General features: G+C 43.5%; 1 protein-coding gene across 1 annotated transcript; it reads right to left on the bottom strand.

Annotated features, from left to right (window-relative positions):
* Positions 1 to 4,663: 4,663 nt before the first annotated feature.
* On the bottom strand, positions 4,664 to 10,804 carry LOC306777139 (protocadherin gamma-C3; the record flags this gene model as incomplete). The annotated part of the gene is made up of 4 exons (XM_079268124.1): positions 4,664 to 5,040; positions 5,415 to 5,542; positions 5,719 to 5,777; positions 8,282 to 10,804. 4 exons carry the CDS (start codon positions 10,802 to 10,804, stop codon positions 4,664 to 4,666), a joined length of 3,087 nt encoding a protein of 1,028 aa, XP_079124250.1.
* Positions 10,805 to 14,839: the final 4,035 nt, after the last annotated feature.

The raw sequence follows: 14,839 nt of genomic DNA, 5'->3' as shown, positions 1-14,839 counted from the left end.
AGTAACTGTGCAGTCAGAATCAGCTTTGTTGGCCAAGACCTGTCAAAAAAATACTTCTCACAGGACAAACATCTGCACAAGCACACAATGCATTGGTTTTGATATTTGTTTGTCATGTTCAGTGTGTATAGGTTCAATATTATCTTATATGATCAGATATGTGCCTGTTGTGCTGTTCTTGCTCAACTAGATGTTATAATGGTAATTTCTGGCGACAGAGGTTCCTGCAGAGGAATGTTCCTGTGACGGTGGAGCCTTGAGATGCCTAGAGATGTGTGTTGCTTGCGAGTGTGACATGTGGCTATAACATATAATGATACTAAATGCATGACGTTGATAATACCATCACTCATGTTCCATAGCCTGTGTCTATCTGTCTGAAATCATCAGCATGTCTGACAGCCTAGAATATCTTGCATTGTGCATGATGTTTGTGGGAAAGCCAAGCTTGTTTTATTATGAAGACACTAATAGGAACATGTATTTCCCTAATTATCCATTTAAAGTCATTGATATCATTTGTAACACCATGCTGTGAGCTGCAAAGAGAAAAGGACAGCTTGCACCTGTCTGCAATGTAGTGGAGTAGAAGTAAAAAGCAATATATACCATTCTCACAACAACAATTACTTCAAATCTGTGCTTAACTACTACTTTAGTAACTACTACACTATACATGTTATGTCAGACCTTTTAATTTAACCCCTTATGAGCCAGCAGTTCATGGGGCCTCTGGTTGTGACTGTCACCCTGCTGTGGTCACATGATCATAAGCACACATATTATTCACAAAGGTAACCACAGGTTAAAGATGAGGGCATTTAAAACCCTCCTCCTACTTGCGTTTATGATTAGAGCCCACTGAGGTTTTGCTTTATCTTGTGTGATTTCTCTTTCAGATTGTGTTAAACACAGCATTGCAAAGTTGTCTCATCTCCACAAAGCCGAGTTGAAGTCGCTCCTTGTTTTTATGTTTTGTTTTGGTCTCTACGACATATTTAAGATCTCAGTCTGCATGGTTATTTTCCTGCAGTGACAAACTCCAGAAACAGCTTGTTTGGAGAATTAGGAGCCAGAACACATGCTTCGGGCATTTGGCTACTCCAACATGTAAATAGTTTAAATGTCAGAGGTGCAGCAAGCCTTGAAGACTTCTAATCAGTGTTGCCTCTCACTTTTTATTGCTCATTTGTAAAAAAGAAAAGAAAAAAAGGGGCTCCTGACATTTTTGCATGTTTATACATTTTATTCTGTCCTATTTTTTTTTACAAAAACTCTGCCAGAACATTGCAACAAACAAATCTAAAAACAGTCATCCTGAATAAGTTGATACTACATTGGACCCAACTTTTGTAAAAGCTGAAATGCATTGACAATGCACTGAAGCTGTGCGTACTGCATGGACACTTCCAGGGGATAATATCATGGGTTGAGAGCAGCCAACAAAGTTACGCAATTCAAATTAAATTACAATAAAACAAACTCTTCAACGACAACCCAAGTTGTATCACCTTCATCTGTCACTTGGTGGCGAAAAAGCTCCAAAGTTGGCTGTAGTGGCGCGGCTAAAATATATTTTTTAAACTCTAAGCTAACAGCATGGTTCTGATATTTAATGCAAATTAAACCAGAGCCTCTGTGTTTTGTAAGGTTATGAATCTGTATCGAACACAAACATTCAGCACAACACTTGTAGCTTTCAAAGATACTGCATGTCAGACATAATTGGGAGAAATGCATCAGAATACCTAAAACCCTCCCTACACACACACACACACACACACACACACACACACACACACACACACACACACACACACACGCCAAGAATAAAATCGTGTAGTCAGCATTTGCACAAAATATCTGAATATGCATGTGCAAGATGTAAAGTAAATGTGTCTAAATACTTCTAAATGGATAGTTTTATGTGTTAAAGTGAGATCATAAACAGCTTTGATTTGCTGTTGTATGTGGTTTTAGTCTGTCTGTCTCAGTAAAATGAGACAATAGAACCACAAGTTCTTCTGCCCCTCCTTCTTCCACTCTGTCAGTTATTTTCTGACCCCAAATGTAATCAGCCAAGCTCCCTTTTTTGTCTCACAGGGTTGTGGATTACGTCATTGTAACCTTCCAGCGCCACACACCCTGAGTACAATGTAAAATACATCTACTCTTCACAGATAAGACCGTTTGTTTGGTGTGCTGCGCAATGATTCTTACTCAATGGTGCCATCTGTTGGATTAAATACGTTGCCTCACCAGTGTTGCAAGATGGTGCTAATGCTCAATCACTTATTGTGATTTTATATGAATCATGCTTGAATACAATATCATCCAGTATTTGACTGCCATATATGCTGCCATAAAACTGCCATCAAATCTGAGTGCATTATTTGAATGTGATCGATAACTCTCATTTTACTGGGACGTAAATTGGTCACAAGCATGTTGCTTGTGGGATTCATAACAAAAGTGTAAGAGCCATATTAGACTTAGTAAGATGTGTGAAGTGATGTATGTCACAAAAATGTTGAAATGCTTCTTCATTTGCGCTAATGTAAGGCTACTCTATACTTCCAGTCCACTACATTATAGTTACTAGGTTTTTTAAGAATTAAGATGTTACATACAAAACACAATTTTATGGAATATGATGCACTGTTAAAGATACCTTTAACATACCTTTAATACTTTCTGTGTATTTGTTGGCTGTTACTTTAATACTTTTACTTTACTTTTCATTTTTCATGTAACAAAGTTTTTGTTCGATAAAGGATCTGAATACGTCTTCCACCACTCGTCTCAAAGAGAAAAAAAGCACTGGGGCCCCCAGGAAACATTTTTTATTTTCAAGTATACCTCTCTTCGTTGCCTCAGTTGTTGTTTTTTCTTACCACTGCATGACTTTCATCAGTCAGTATTCCAAAGCAAAGTTTGTGTCGTGGAGATGGCGAGGAAGAGGGGTGCCTTCACGACATTCAATCCACATACCGCACCAGTATTTATTGAGTAGTGTCATACGCGCCCTCTGGTGGATGTCTGACGAAATTGCAGTTGGCTTGGAAAGAACCACTGGTCAAAATAATTTCAGCACCATGGCCAGGGACAGCTCCCAATGCAAATGACCAACATGCTTTGGTGACAGGAGTTGCCCGGCCCTTTGCTGCGTGTCCTGCTGCTGTAACAGACCAACTGAGCAATTTTGATGTATTTTATTACCATTGTTTCACCAAACACAATACAACTATTTCACTAAAACCTCTACAAATGCGGAGTTTAAATGACACCAAAATTTGAGTTCACACATTTTTATTCCAGATGTATTCATGAATTCAATGTCTCTGAATGTATTTTGTTTAACGATTCTAAATAAATAGCAAAGAGCACAAAGACTGATCACACCTCTATTTTAGGAACATAGCTCGATTCCTCACGCATCTGAAAGTGAGCCAAACTGACCTAAATACGGCTGCTCCTTCAGCCGTCCCTACGGATCACCTTAAGGTTAACCTGTTCCCCTCCCTGCTCTCTACGGACACCCGTTTCCTTATTAACTGAATTATTTTCAATCTGAGCCATACGATGACCTAATTACCCTATTCATTTCTGGTCGGTGGCCAGCTCTCATCTGTTGATGGTGGGACCTAATTCCCTGAGAAGTAAGATGTAAAAGGGAACAGAGAGAGAGAGACGTCACAAGTCGTCTATCTCACATCCAGGTATGGCATTTGGAGTTGAGCCTCCCCCATTTCCCTGATGCTTGTATTCGTGTTCGTGGTGCTAATTAAAGTGATATTTCGAGAGAGGAGGTTCTGTTTGTTCAGTTAATGAACCCCACTATTCTCCGCGGGCAAATGGAAATGCAAGCACTCCAATTAGCATATGTTAGCATTTTACTATGTTTATTCCTCACTGTGGAAAACAGCTTACCAAGGCGAAAAGCTTTCCTGTGGAACTTTATCCACACCAAAATAATTGACTCAAGCTAATTACACATACATGGGGAACTTACATCTAAATGCTTCATGCATGCAGATCGACCGAATCTGTGTTTGAGTGCGTGCGTAAATCAGTACCCATGGGTGGGGTTAGTTCCGAGTTTTATCAATTACACATGCATGTAGAGTCATGACACAGACCTTGTGAAAAAAATACTTTATTTCCATAAATGTATACAGTACATGTGTGGGGAATATCCCCCCTCTTTACAGTTGTCTGCATCATGTTGCAGCTTGCATATACATTATTATACTTTGTAATATTCACACAAGCTCAGCGAACAAACATATACAAAAAGAAAACAATTTTTATTTTCATAAAACCAAAAATATAAAAGTGTTTTCCACTGATGCTTTTTGAAACATTTTGGATGTAATTGCTGCTCCAGTTTGATTGTCTAAATAATAATAATAAGAATAATAATAATGATAATAATAGGCAGATGCACACATTGACCATGTTGCAGTGGCATGTCACATAAATAGCCATCAGACTTCATTTCCCTTCAGCATTTTAGCCAAAATGGATTGTTCAGTCATTATTTCGCTTGTATATTTTTCATCCAAATCATACGTTCATTGATCTATGACTTGTGTTCTCTTCCTCTGTTTTCATATGAGGTTATATGTCATTTTAATATTCCATTCAGACAGTCATTGAAAAGTCAGTCATTGTACAGGTCATTATTTATAATCGCAGCCTCTCCCTGGGGGGACATCTGAAGACGTCGCCTCTTGCCAAAGGTGGAGAAGGCATTGTGGACGTCCAGCTCGCTTCGCTGTACTGCGGGCCTCAGGGTGCAAAAGCCTGATGGTGTCCCAGGGATGTACACATTGTGGTGGTAGTCAGGTGGTGGGTGTGGGTGAGGGTGAGGTGGTGGGTGTGGGTGAGGGTGAGGTGGTGGGTGTGGGTGAGGGTGAGGTTGTGGGTGTGGGTGAGGGTGCGGTGGGATTGATGGCTGCTGCTGTTGGGGAGGAGGTGTGCACCGAGGAGTCCAGGGGCGAGAGGGAACCCCACTGGCCGAAGGAGACATCTTATAGTCTGTAGTATGACATCGAAGAGGAGAGTATAAGCAACTTATTAATTATTGACTCAGGGCTGTATAGTACAATTTTCAATTGCATAGCACTTCTCGAAAACGAAGTTCAGTGCTTTGCATCCAGGACAATAAACAAAGATATCGGCAACAAAACATAATAGAGCCATAATGATGAGTATCACATGTATTGTAGATTAATTAATTACAATAGACTATACAACAAACAAATAAAATGGAACAAAGGAAAACAGAACGGCATTCCATAAAAGCATGGAGGTGTGCTGTGTTGTATACAATACTTGGCTAAATGCATGTAACCCTAAATGTGTTACATGATGACAGCTCTTTGTGGTCCACTGTGTTTGGCCTGTCTTACCTTTCACCCCTCTCATATGAGTACCCCAGGTCCAGTATTGTCCAGGCGCCATGGATGTGACATAATTTTCTGGGTCAGCATGCATGGCCTTACGCATGAGGGTGCCATCCATGTTGATGGAGTTATAACTGCAAACAAGATACCATTCTGTCATGACAACATGCTTTACTCGTATGTAAATTCAATATCTATATCCATTTTAACACGACTGAGCTTCAGCTTATTATAGAGCATGGTGTGCTTTAGTGCAGTAGGTTGGGTGGGCAAAGTGCAAAGGTCAAAGGTCAGAGTTCCAAAATGGTACCTTTTGATGGAGGAGTTCTGATTTTTCGTAAGAGTCCAGTCTGTGTTTGGCTGCTTCAGCTGCAGGAAAAAGAGCATGCCAAATTTTATTTCCAACAAAAATTCCAATTTTTAAATCCCCATGTCCAGGCACATCATAGTGCAATGTCACTGCCCGGCTCTATTTCGAGAAATGTCTCTCTTCAACGTACGTCTCAATCAAACCGGTCTTGATAACAAACAACGCCTGTTCATTCTATCCTCTTGGATCAGTAGAGGTCAGTGGTAATTGACATGAGGAGCAGTCTATCTTCGTGCTTGTCCTGTAATGGAGACATGCCTCATGTCACATGGACCGCGGCTGCCGCCCTGTGGATGTTTGGTGGAACATAATTTGTAAGAGCGGAGGTGATGTTGCCTACAGCTATGACTCGCCTGTCACTTAGTTTCGCTTGCATCATATGTGGCGCAGCGTGAGAGGTGAATGAGAGCACCCGAGAGATATTTATTCCCGGTCTGAGTAGTGTTGATTCTACGCTCTATTAATTCTGTTGAAGTTGTTAACGCCGAGAATGCGACGTAAGCGTATTATTCGAATCGGTATTCAAAATACACTCCCCGCCAACAACGCACAAAACCAATTAGAACCCCACCGGGATGAAGCGAAACATGATTTTAATCTTCAAAGGAAACCGTGCCAGGAAGGAAATTAAGAAAATTACACACGTCATTGTTTTGTGGATTTTATGCATCATTTTTACATCAATATTTGCCTGATGCTCCTCAAGCAAGGTTTTTAATTAAAAGTGTCTTCGAAAGCCTTGAAAAGTTTGCGGTCCTCGCAGCTGTATTTGCAACAGCATAACCCTGAGAGCTCACTCAACACGCATACACATCACCGCCGCACGCGTACACGTGCACGCACCTGTCATGGGTGTCTTACACGCTTGCATGTTTGTGCCATCTCTCTTTTCACCTTCAATTCATCAATTTAACCAGGCCTATGTACGTCCTTTGTGTGCTGCTCAAATTGTTTAATTGAGATTTGTCTTTTGAGGTTTTATGTGTCACTGACAACCTCACGACGACTCGTGTACGCCGAGGGACACGCCGGGTGAATTAGGGGAACCAATTAACGACAGGAAGGACACTTTCTCCCGAAGGAGCATATAGCTGCAGGCAGAACAATCACCGTGACCTCAAAATCCCTCTTGTGGCCAGAGGTGCATGTGCCAGTGACCGAACTGACATTTTCTCAGTGGTCCTGATGGAGACTGCATGGTAACATGGCTCTGAGTCGTTGTCCCTCTGCAGTTTGATGAAAATAGGGAGGCGACAATGAGCAGTACGTACATATCGGTCTGCTGCCCCGTCTATTAGAATTATAAAATGCTAGACATCCTGCCTCTGTAAATTCCCTTTCTCCTCGTCTCCCTTTCTTCCCCTCCCCTCCCCTCCCCCTCCCCTTCCCCTGCTCTCTCTCTCTCTCTCTCTCTCTCTCTCTCTCTCTCTCTCTCTCTCTCTCTCTGTCATTCAGAGGACAACATCGGGGCGATCTACAGGCGGCCCACGTCTCAGTCCAGCCATGTCCTTGCACCCCCCCCCTCCTTCTCCTTGCCCCCTCCCCTCTCGATGTCCTCCACTGTCTCCCCAAAACCGTCCATTTGCCATTTGTCATCAATAATGGACAGGCCCCCTTGTGAATAGGCCTATACGCCACATTGTGTGTCGTATAATGGCCGTGCGTGTGCCCTTGAGGCATAGTTAGTGAGGTTATCTGTCCTATATTGTTAGTTTGAGGACAAGAAGGCGTGCCGCAAACCAGACTGGTCGAAAAAGAATTGTCTGAACCCAAGACAGATGCATTCAAATAGCTGCCATTCACCTTGCCCGTTAACCTTGACTTGTTGTTCAGACTCAGGTAAGATGTGCTGGAAGCAGGTGTGTTTGTTCCCTCACTGCGTGAAAAGTATGTGGCCCTGGGTGATGTTTTCATATCCGAGGTCACAAACTATTATAATTAAGTTAATGAATTATTATAAAAGGCTTTTTCCACGTTTTTTTTTGTAAAAATGTGTCGTGAAGACTGAAGAGCAGTCAACTTGAACTACATCTCCTCTTCCTCTCACACAGTAATTGATATCTCACTTCATTCCAAACAGATGATAAGACACGGTGTGTGCACAGAATATGTGCCTTGAGATAGGGCTTTACGCTTTCATTACCATGTCAATTACAATGTAATCTCACGTCGTCTCATATCATTTACCGGGTGAAAAACATTACCATAGGCTGCACACTTGGGATACATTATTGCCATGATTGTAAAAACAGTCGAGACAACATGCTGGTATATAACACACTTATTAAGAAGAGAGAGAAGACCAGAGATGCCTTGCTTATTTATTTGTTTAAATTGTGTTTAAATCTGTCTGGTATGTGTAATTTGACCTTCATGGGCGAATGCCACATGTTATCAGATAGAACACTGAGATGGGTTTTGCTGTGGCAGTGAGTGAACCAGATGTGTTTAAACGAATAACATGAGCTCTTGAGACTTATACTATACGCTGTTTTCACTGTACCTCGTTTGGAGTAGTTGCGCCGTTGTTCACAGATGCGCTCCGGCTTTGCGCGTTCCACGAGTTTTCTGCGCTCTTCGCCTCGTTGTTCCTCGGTGTGCTGCCGGGGCTGCACGGCTTCAGAAACATGAAGTCACTTTTGGCAGATTCGGGAGTCAGGCACACTTTGTAACAATACGAATGGGAGAGACTGCTGTTTCCATTCACCTCCATGCAGTTCGTGGGCACTTTGGCCGCGGATGAAATCTGCAGGTTGAGGTTGGATTTTTTGAACACCTCCGGAGGCGGATCGGGCTGAAACCCCCCGCAACAGCAGCAGGCGAACGGGGGAAGGTTGTACCCGCTGATGGTCTCCCTGTCCTTGTAGCACTTGACTGCAGCGAGCACAATTATAGCCACAAGGAATATTAAAGATATTGTGCTCAGTGACACGATCAAGTAGAGAGCGAGGTTTGAGGGGGGTTGTGGGCTGAGCGCGAGGTCTCCGAAATCTGACAGGGACTCGGGCACGCTGTCGACCACTGTCAGGACAATAGAGACCGTGGCGGAGAGCGGCGGCTGTCCGTTGTCCTTGACTAATAGTACCAGTCTTTGCCTTGTTACATCTTTTTCTACGAGCCGGCGAATAGTCCGGATTTCGCCCGTGTACAGAGCCACGCTGAACAGCCCTGGGTCTGTAGCCTGCAACAGCTGATAGGACAGCCGGGAGTTTTGCCCTGCGTCCGCGTCTAACGCTGTTATTTTGGTAACCAGATACCCAGCGTCTACTAACCGCGGAACCACCTCTGTGGCCACAGTGCCGTTTTTGGGAAGCGGGGACACGATAACAGGAGCATTGTCGTTCTGGTCCAAGACAAAGACGTTGACTGTGATATTATTGGCGAGAGGGGGGAAACCAGCGTCCTGCGCCTGCACCAGGATCTGAAAGTTTCTAAGTTGCTCATAATCAAAGGAGCGCAGTGCGTATATATTACCGTTGTCAGAGTTGATTGACACATAAGTGGACACGGGCATGCCCTGAATCTGACCCTCGAGAATAGAATAAGACAGATATGCGTTCTGGTTAGAATCGGGGTCGAATGCAGTTACAGAGCAAATGGAAGCGCCCGGGGCATTGTTCTCGGTCACATACACTGTGTATGAAGGTTGAGAGAACCGTGGGGGGTTGTCATTAATGTCAGACAGTTGAACGAGCATGGTTTTCTTGGTGGAGAGCGAAGGAGAGCCCAAGTCTCGGGCTGTTAGGGTGATGTTGTACTCGGACACCGCTTCCCTGTCCAGAAACTCGCTTGTCACCAGGGTATAATAGTTTTTAAAAGATGAATGGAGCTGAAAGGGGACGTTGCTCGGAATTTGGCAGTCAACGTTTCCGTTCTCTCCCGAGTCCCGGTCCATAACACTGATGACAGCTATCACCGTGCCCGGTGGCGCATCTTCCTGGACAGGAGTGGACACTGATGTGAGAATGACTTCGGGCGCGTTGTCATTGACATCCAGGATGTCTACCAGCACTTTACTGTGCACAGCCACAGCCGAGGATCCCCTGTCTTTTGCTTGCACATACAGCTCAAATACACTGGCTTTCTCATAGTCCACAATGCCCTTCACTCGGATTTCACCCGTGTACGGGTCCACGCTGAACAGCTCGCGCACTTTGAGGGGTGCGTGCCCGCTAAACGCGTAGGTCACCTCTCCATTGGAGCCCTCATCCAGGTCTGTGGCGTTTAGCTTCAGCACCAGCGTACCCCTCGGTGCGTTCTCCACCAGACTCGCCCGGTAAACTGAGCGGTCAAATACGGGCACGTTATCGTTTGCGTCTAACACTGTAATAGTTATCAATGCTGTACCAGAGCGTTCCGGTAACCCCCCGTCAAAGGCAGTCAGAACCATTTCGTGCCTTTTCTGCTGTTCCCGGTCCAAAGGGGTGTCCAGCACGAGCTCAGCAAACTTGCTTCCATCATTGCGCGTCTGGATATTCAGTACAAAGTGCTGGTTTGCGCTTAGCTGGTAAGAGCGCAGAGAGTTGGTGCCCACGTCCTGGTCCTGTGCACTCTCTAACGGGAAACAGGAGCCAGGCGCAGCCGACTCTGTGATGTCAAGATTAAACTCGCTCCATGGGAAACTGGGGGAGTTGTCATTCACATCTAAAATCTCCACTTCCACTCTGTACAGTTCTAATGGGTTTTCAATTACCACTTGTAGGTGTAAAAAACAGCTCGGGCTTCGTTCACACAGGTCCTCTCTGTCCATCTTTTCGTTGACGAAGAGAATGCCATTCTCCAAGTTCACTTCTAAATACTGCCTCTTTGCGCCGGAGACTATACGAAAGCGACGGGCTGACAACTTGGCCACATCCAAACCCAGGTCTTCCGCGATGTTGCCCACAAAAGCTCCGTGCTCCAGCTCTTCGGGAATGGAGTAACGAATTTGCGCAAGAACCAGGTCCACAACACACGCACACAGAAGCAGACATACAACCAGCCCAGTCACCGGTACCCAGCTGCCTCTGGAGAGTCTGTGATCCATTTCAGTGGAGTGCGTAAAAATCACCTCATCCAGACATCTTTCGCCTTATAAAGCCCTTCAACTGTAGACTACAGCTAAAAAAGTACACACAAAAGCAGCGCCTTTCCCGAATTAAATTTAAAAAAATATATATCCTCAGAACTAAGTTTGTAACATCTGTGTATGGATACGTTAACAGGAGGGGACGAGAGACGAGAAGAGAGTAAAGGCACCTCTCTCTCTCTCTCTCTCGCGCGCTCTCTCTCTCTCTCTCTCTCTCTCTCTCTCTCTCTCTCTCTCTCTCTCTCTCTCTCTCTCTCTCTCTCTGTGTGTTGTGCTCCACGCGCAACACCGGTGGTGTGTGAACGGGGGAGATTCGCGCTTTGATTTTTCCAGTGTGTTAGACACTCCGAGGAGCTGGTGGGGAGGCGTGTGTGTGTGTGTGTGTGTGTGTGTGTGTGTGTGTGTGTGTGTGTGTGTGTGTGTGTGTGTCTGTGTGTGTGTGTGTGTGTGTGTGTGTGTGTGTGTGTGTGTGTGTGTGTGTGTGTGTGTGTGTGTGTGTGCGTGTGTGTGTGTGTGTATGTGTGTGTGGGAGAGAGACAGAGAGAGAGAGAGAAATGGAGGGGGTGGACGTAGCTTCTCGCAGCTCCGTATTGGAGGACACCGACGCGAAGTGCGACTCTAATTACTGTAGACGTTTAACCCTTTCACATCCTCGTGTCTGTTCCTCTGACCCACTAAAGAGACGAGAAGGCGTCAATTTGACACCAGACGTCAGAGCCAGATTTGGATTAAGGGACAAATAATGTTGTGGGTGTCGTTTTCTAGGCTGCATGTAACAGATGAGGATGGACAAGGATTTGTCTTGGTGACCACATTGCCCTATAGGCCCAGGATGTGGTAGCTAACATTTTACTTTAAATAATTTTGACCCCCGTTATAATATAAACTTTTCTTCCATGGTTCAACTATTATAGTTTGCAATGCTGAAAACCAAACCACACTGGACTAAACGTTCACCCTCTTTGCCTCAAATGGGCCAGTGGCCACTGCCAGCATCTGATTCTGTAATGCTTATTAATGAGAGCCCTTTGAAGATGAATGCCCACACTGCAAAAACAGTCCCATTCATTAATCATCACACACGAAATTGGGTTTCACAAAAAGAATCGTTGATGGGTCAGGATACTCAATTGAATCAATATTTAAACGAGTACATTTGGAGCTTAAAGTGATTACATTGACAATCACGAGCGGGGTGATACTCGTAGAAATGCGCGTTACACGGTTGTAATTCACTTAAGTAGGCCTGAACATGGATCAACATAATCAACATAAAAGCAATGTCATAAAGCCTTAATCATACTTGTCTCTAATCAGGTATTATAGTTGAGATTAGATAAATACCCCATAGGTGATGTGTTTACAGTTTGACAGAAAAGGGCGAGCATGGATGCTGTGGGATGTTTTCGATATATCCTGTAAGTGACTTCAGTAGATGAAAGTACTGCTACAACACTGAGCAGTGTAGTTTTTGTGGGACAAAGAGGACAACTCGAGCCTCTTTGCGTGGCACATGTTTGTTCAGATCTAATCTTTTCCCTGTTAATCATGGTCAGTTACCACTGAACCACGGAGAGCGGGAAAGAGAGAGAGAGAGAAACTGAAGGATGCCTTTGTGTATTCGGGTTCGTCTCTAGACAGACACGAGTGGCATCCTAATGTAAAACGGTGGCTTGAAATCTGAAAGTCTCTTCTTGGGACTGACGACACAGCCTTGGCCTCCGGGCAGCGCTGAGCTTGTTAGCGACTGAAAAAGTGCGAGAGCGAGATGAGAGAGAAAGAACAAGAAACAAACATTTCTACTTCCTCAGGCAGCATTTCATTTTTTCACTAGACGCTACATTTTCTGGTCGAGAATAGTGTCGATGACATGCTTCTCTGAGAGAATCATCAGGGAAACCAAGCGACGTGCATGTTTAATATTGTTGTGATCTTTTCCCTTGAAAAAAAAAATCAAAAGGGGCAAGTGGGAATACTTGGAGATGGTGGTTGTTTCTGACATTTTCCCTTTATGCTGAGAGAAGAATAACTTTATGAATGAGGGGATGTATGTGGTTTTTGTGTAATTCATCTTCAGTCTACATTGAAAGGGGCATGAACGTTCCCAATTATTTTTTTCTGCGTAAAATCTGGAATGTTATCGAATTATTTCAGGGATCATTGTGGAATAAGATGTTGCATAACTATCACTTGTACTTTCCCCTGCATGGGCACAAGAAAGTGTCCCCGAACTGTCTCTCAAACAAGCAGCCCCCGAAATGAAACACCGTCCCCTTTTCAGGAAAAAAAACTAAAACCCTCAGGTTTAAATAAGCAGAAAACACAATCTGCTTGCAGACTTAACCTCAAGCAGATGGTTAAGCTTCTCCAGAAATGATTACATTTCTGGAGAAGAAACAAATCACCACCACCAGTTCCATTGCTTTCCTCTTCTTTTTAATTAACGGAGTGAAGGATTACTGCGCAGCTATCCGGGATCAACCGTTCTCCGACGGAAGAATACAAATGTTTTGTGATAAATAATCCCAAAGCACTCCGGCCGGCGGTCCCTCGGTGCCTGTGACATTAACATGCATTACACGGAGCATTAAGCCGGTCTCATCCGCCCCTATCGCCTTGCTCACCCCATTGTCCGACAGAAAGACAGCCATTACTTTCTCTGAACTACCGCTCAACAACCACCTGACCGTGACCCGTTACTTTGCACTGTGAAGTTGGGTCACAGGATGAGAGGGTGGCGGTGGGTGCATCCCGGGTGGTGGAGGACTAATGCGAAACGTTTAACTCATAATTTATTCATTTCACGCTTCAAAGTGAAGACGCAGATGTTTCATTTTTTTTAAAGGGATTTCAGTTGAGCAGGTACAGGCCACGTCTTATTTGACCCACAATATGCACAAACCAACATTGCCTATCGTTTGTGATCTTGTGGCGCCATCTAATGGGCACTGTCCGATAATGTAAAACAGGTTTTGTAATCTCAGTGACGCCTCTCTCAGCAACATGGTGTTCAATCATTTTAGGGCCCCATTATAAAGGCACAGTATAGTTTAGTTTAGTTTACCTCATCAGTATAGAATCTTAACTTAAGTGACCAAGGACCTGAGGAAAAAGGAAAATTGAAAAGAAAATTTGAATCAAATTCTCAGTTCTCAATACACCGTGAAGAGAACACATATTTAGGAAGATACAAATATAGAATAGAGACACAGACAAATAAGTAAAAGTAAACATTAACACATAGCAATATATTAGTATGTATTACAATGTATATAATATATTTCCCATGCAATTAACGAACATATAATACATAAAAAGCATAAAATACGTTTGTTTTCAGTGCTGATGTCAGTTTTGAATATTTTCTCAGCCACCAAAGAGAGCATAATATGCTGTATTGTTTGTGACATTGTTTTAACTGTCACAAAAAACACTCCTGCAATGCAACCAGAACCAAATACTTAACCTCGAGTTTTACGACAATGGTGGTCCTCACATGCGCTTTGAAAACCACTGACTGAAAGAATGAAGGATTCATGTCTCAATCATATCCCGCATTGATCATTATAGTTTGAGTCACCCAATGCATCAAAGTGTCTCAGACATATTAATCACGTCATAATAACAACTTCACTCATTAACATCCAGTTCATTTGGGGCTTTATACTTTACTTCATCCCACAGTATTCATCAGGTTCATTTGGGAAAACACATTCAAAGTGGAAATATTACCAAATATATAGAATCCAATCTGATATCCATTCCACTTCAAACAGCAAGACATGTACAGAATATGACAACACGTGTTAAGCATGGGGTGTTTTGGTGAGAGAGTGAGGATGAGGTGTGTTGCTGGTGCTGGATGTGACAAATAGTCACTGCTGTTTCAATTTATGGGAGTAAATAAGATAATATAATAAAGCCTGAAGGGGTGCCCTCCCAGAATATACCTCACAAGCATATTAAAAAAATGACCGGGGGAAAACGCATTAT

The sequence above is a fragment of the Melanostigma gelatinosum genome (genome assembly GCF_949748355.1).
Source record: "Melanostigma gelatinosum genome assembly, chromosome: 5".
In the NCBI taxonomy this organism is placed as follows: domain Eukaryota; kingdom Metazoa; phylum Chordata; class Actinopteri; order Perciformes; family Zoarcidae; genus Melanostigma; species Melanostigma gelatinosum.
This window is presented reverse-complemented; position numbering and strand designations above follow the sequence as displayed.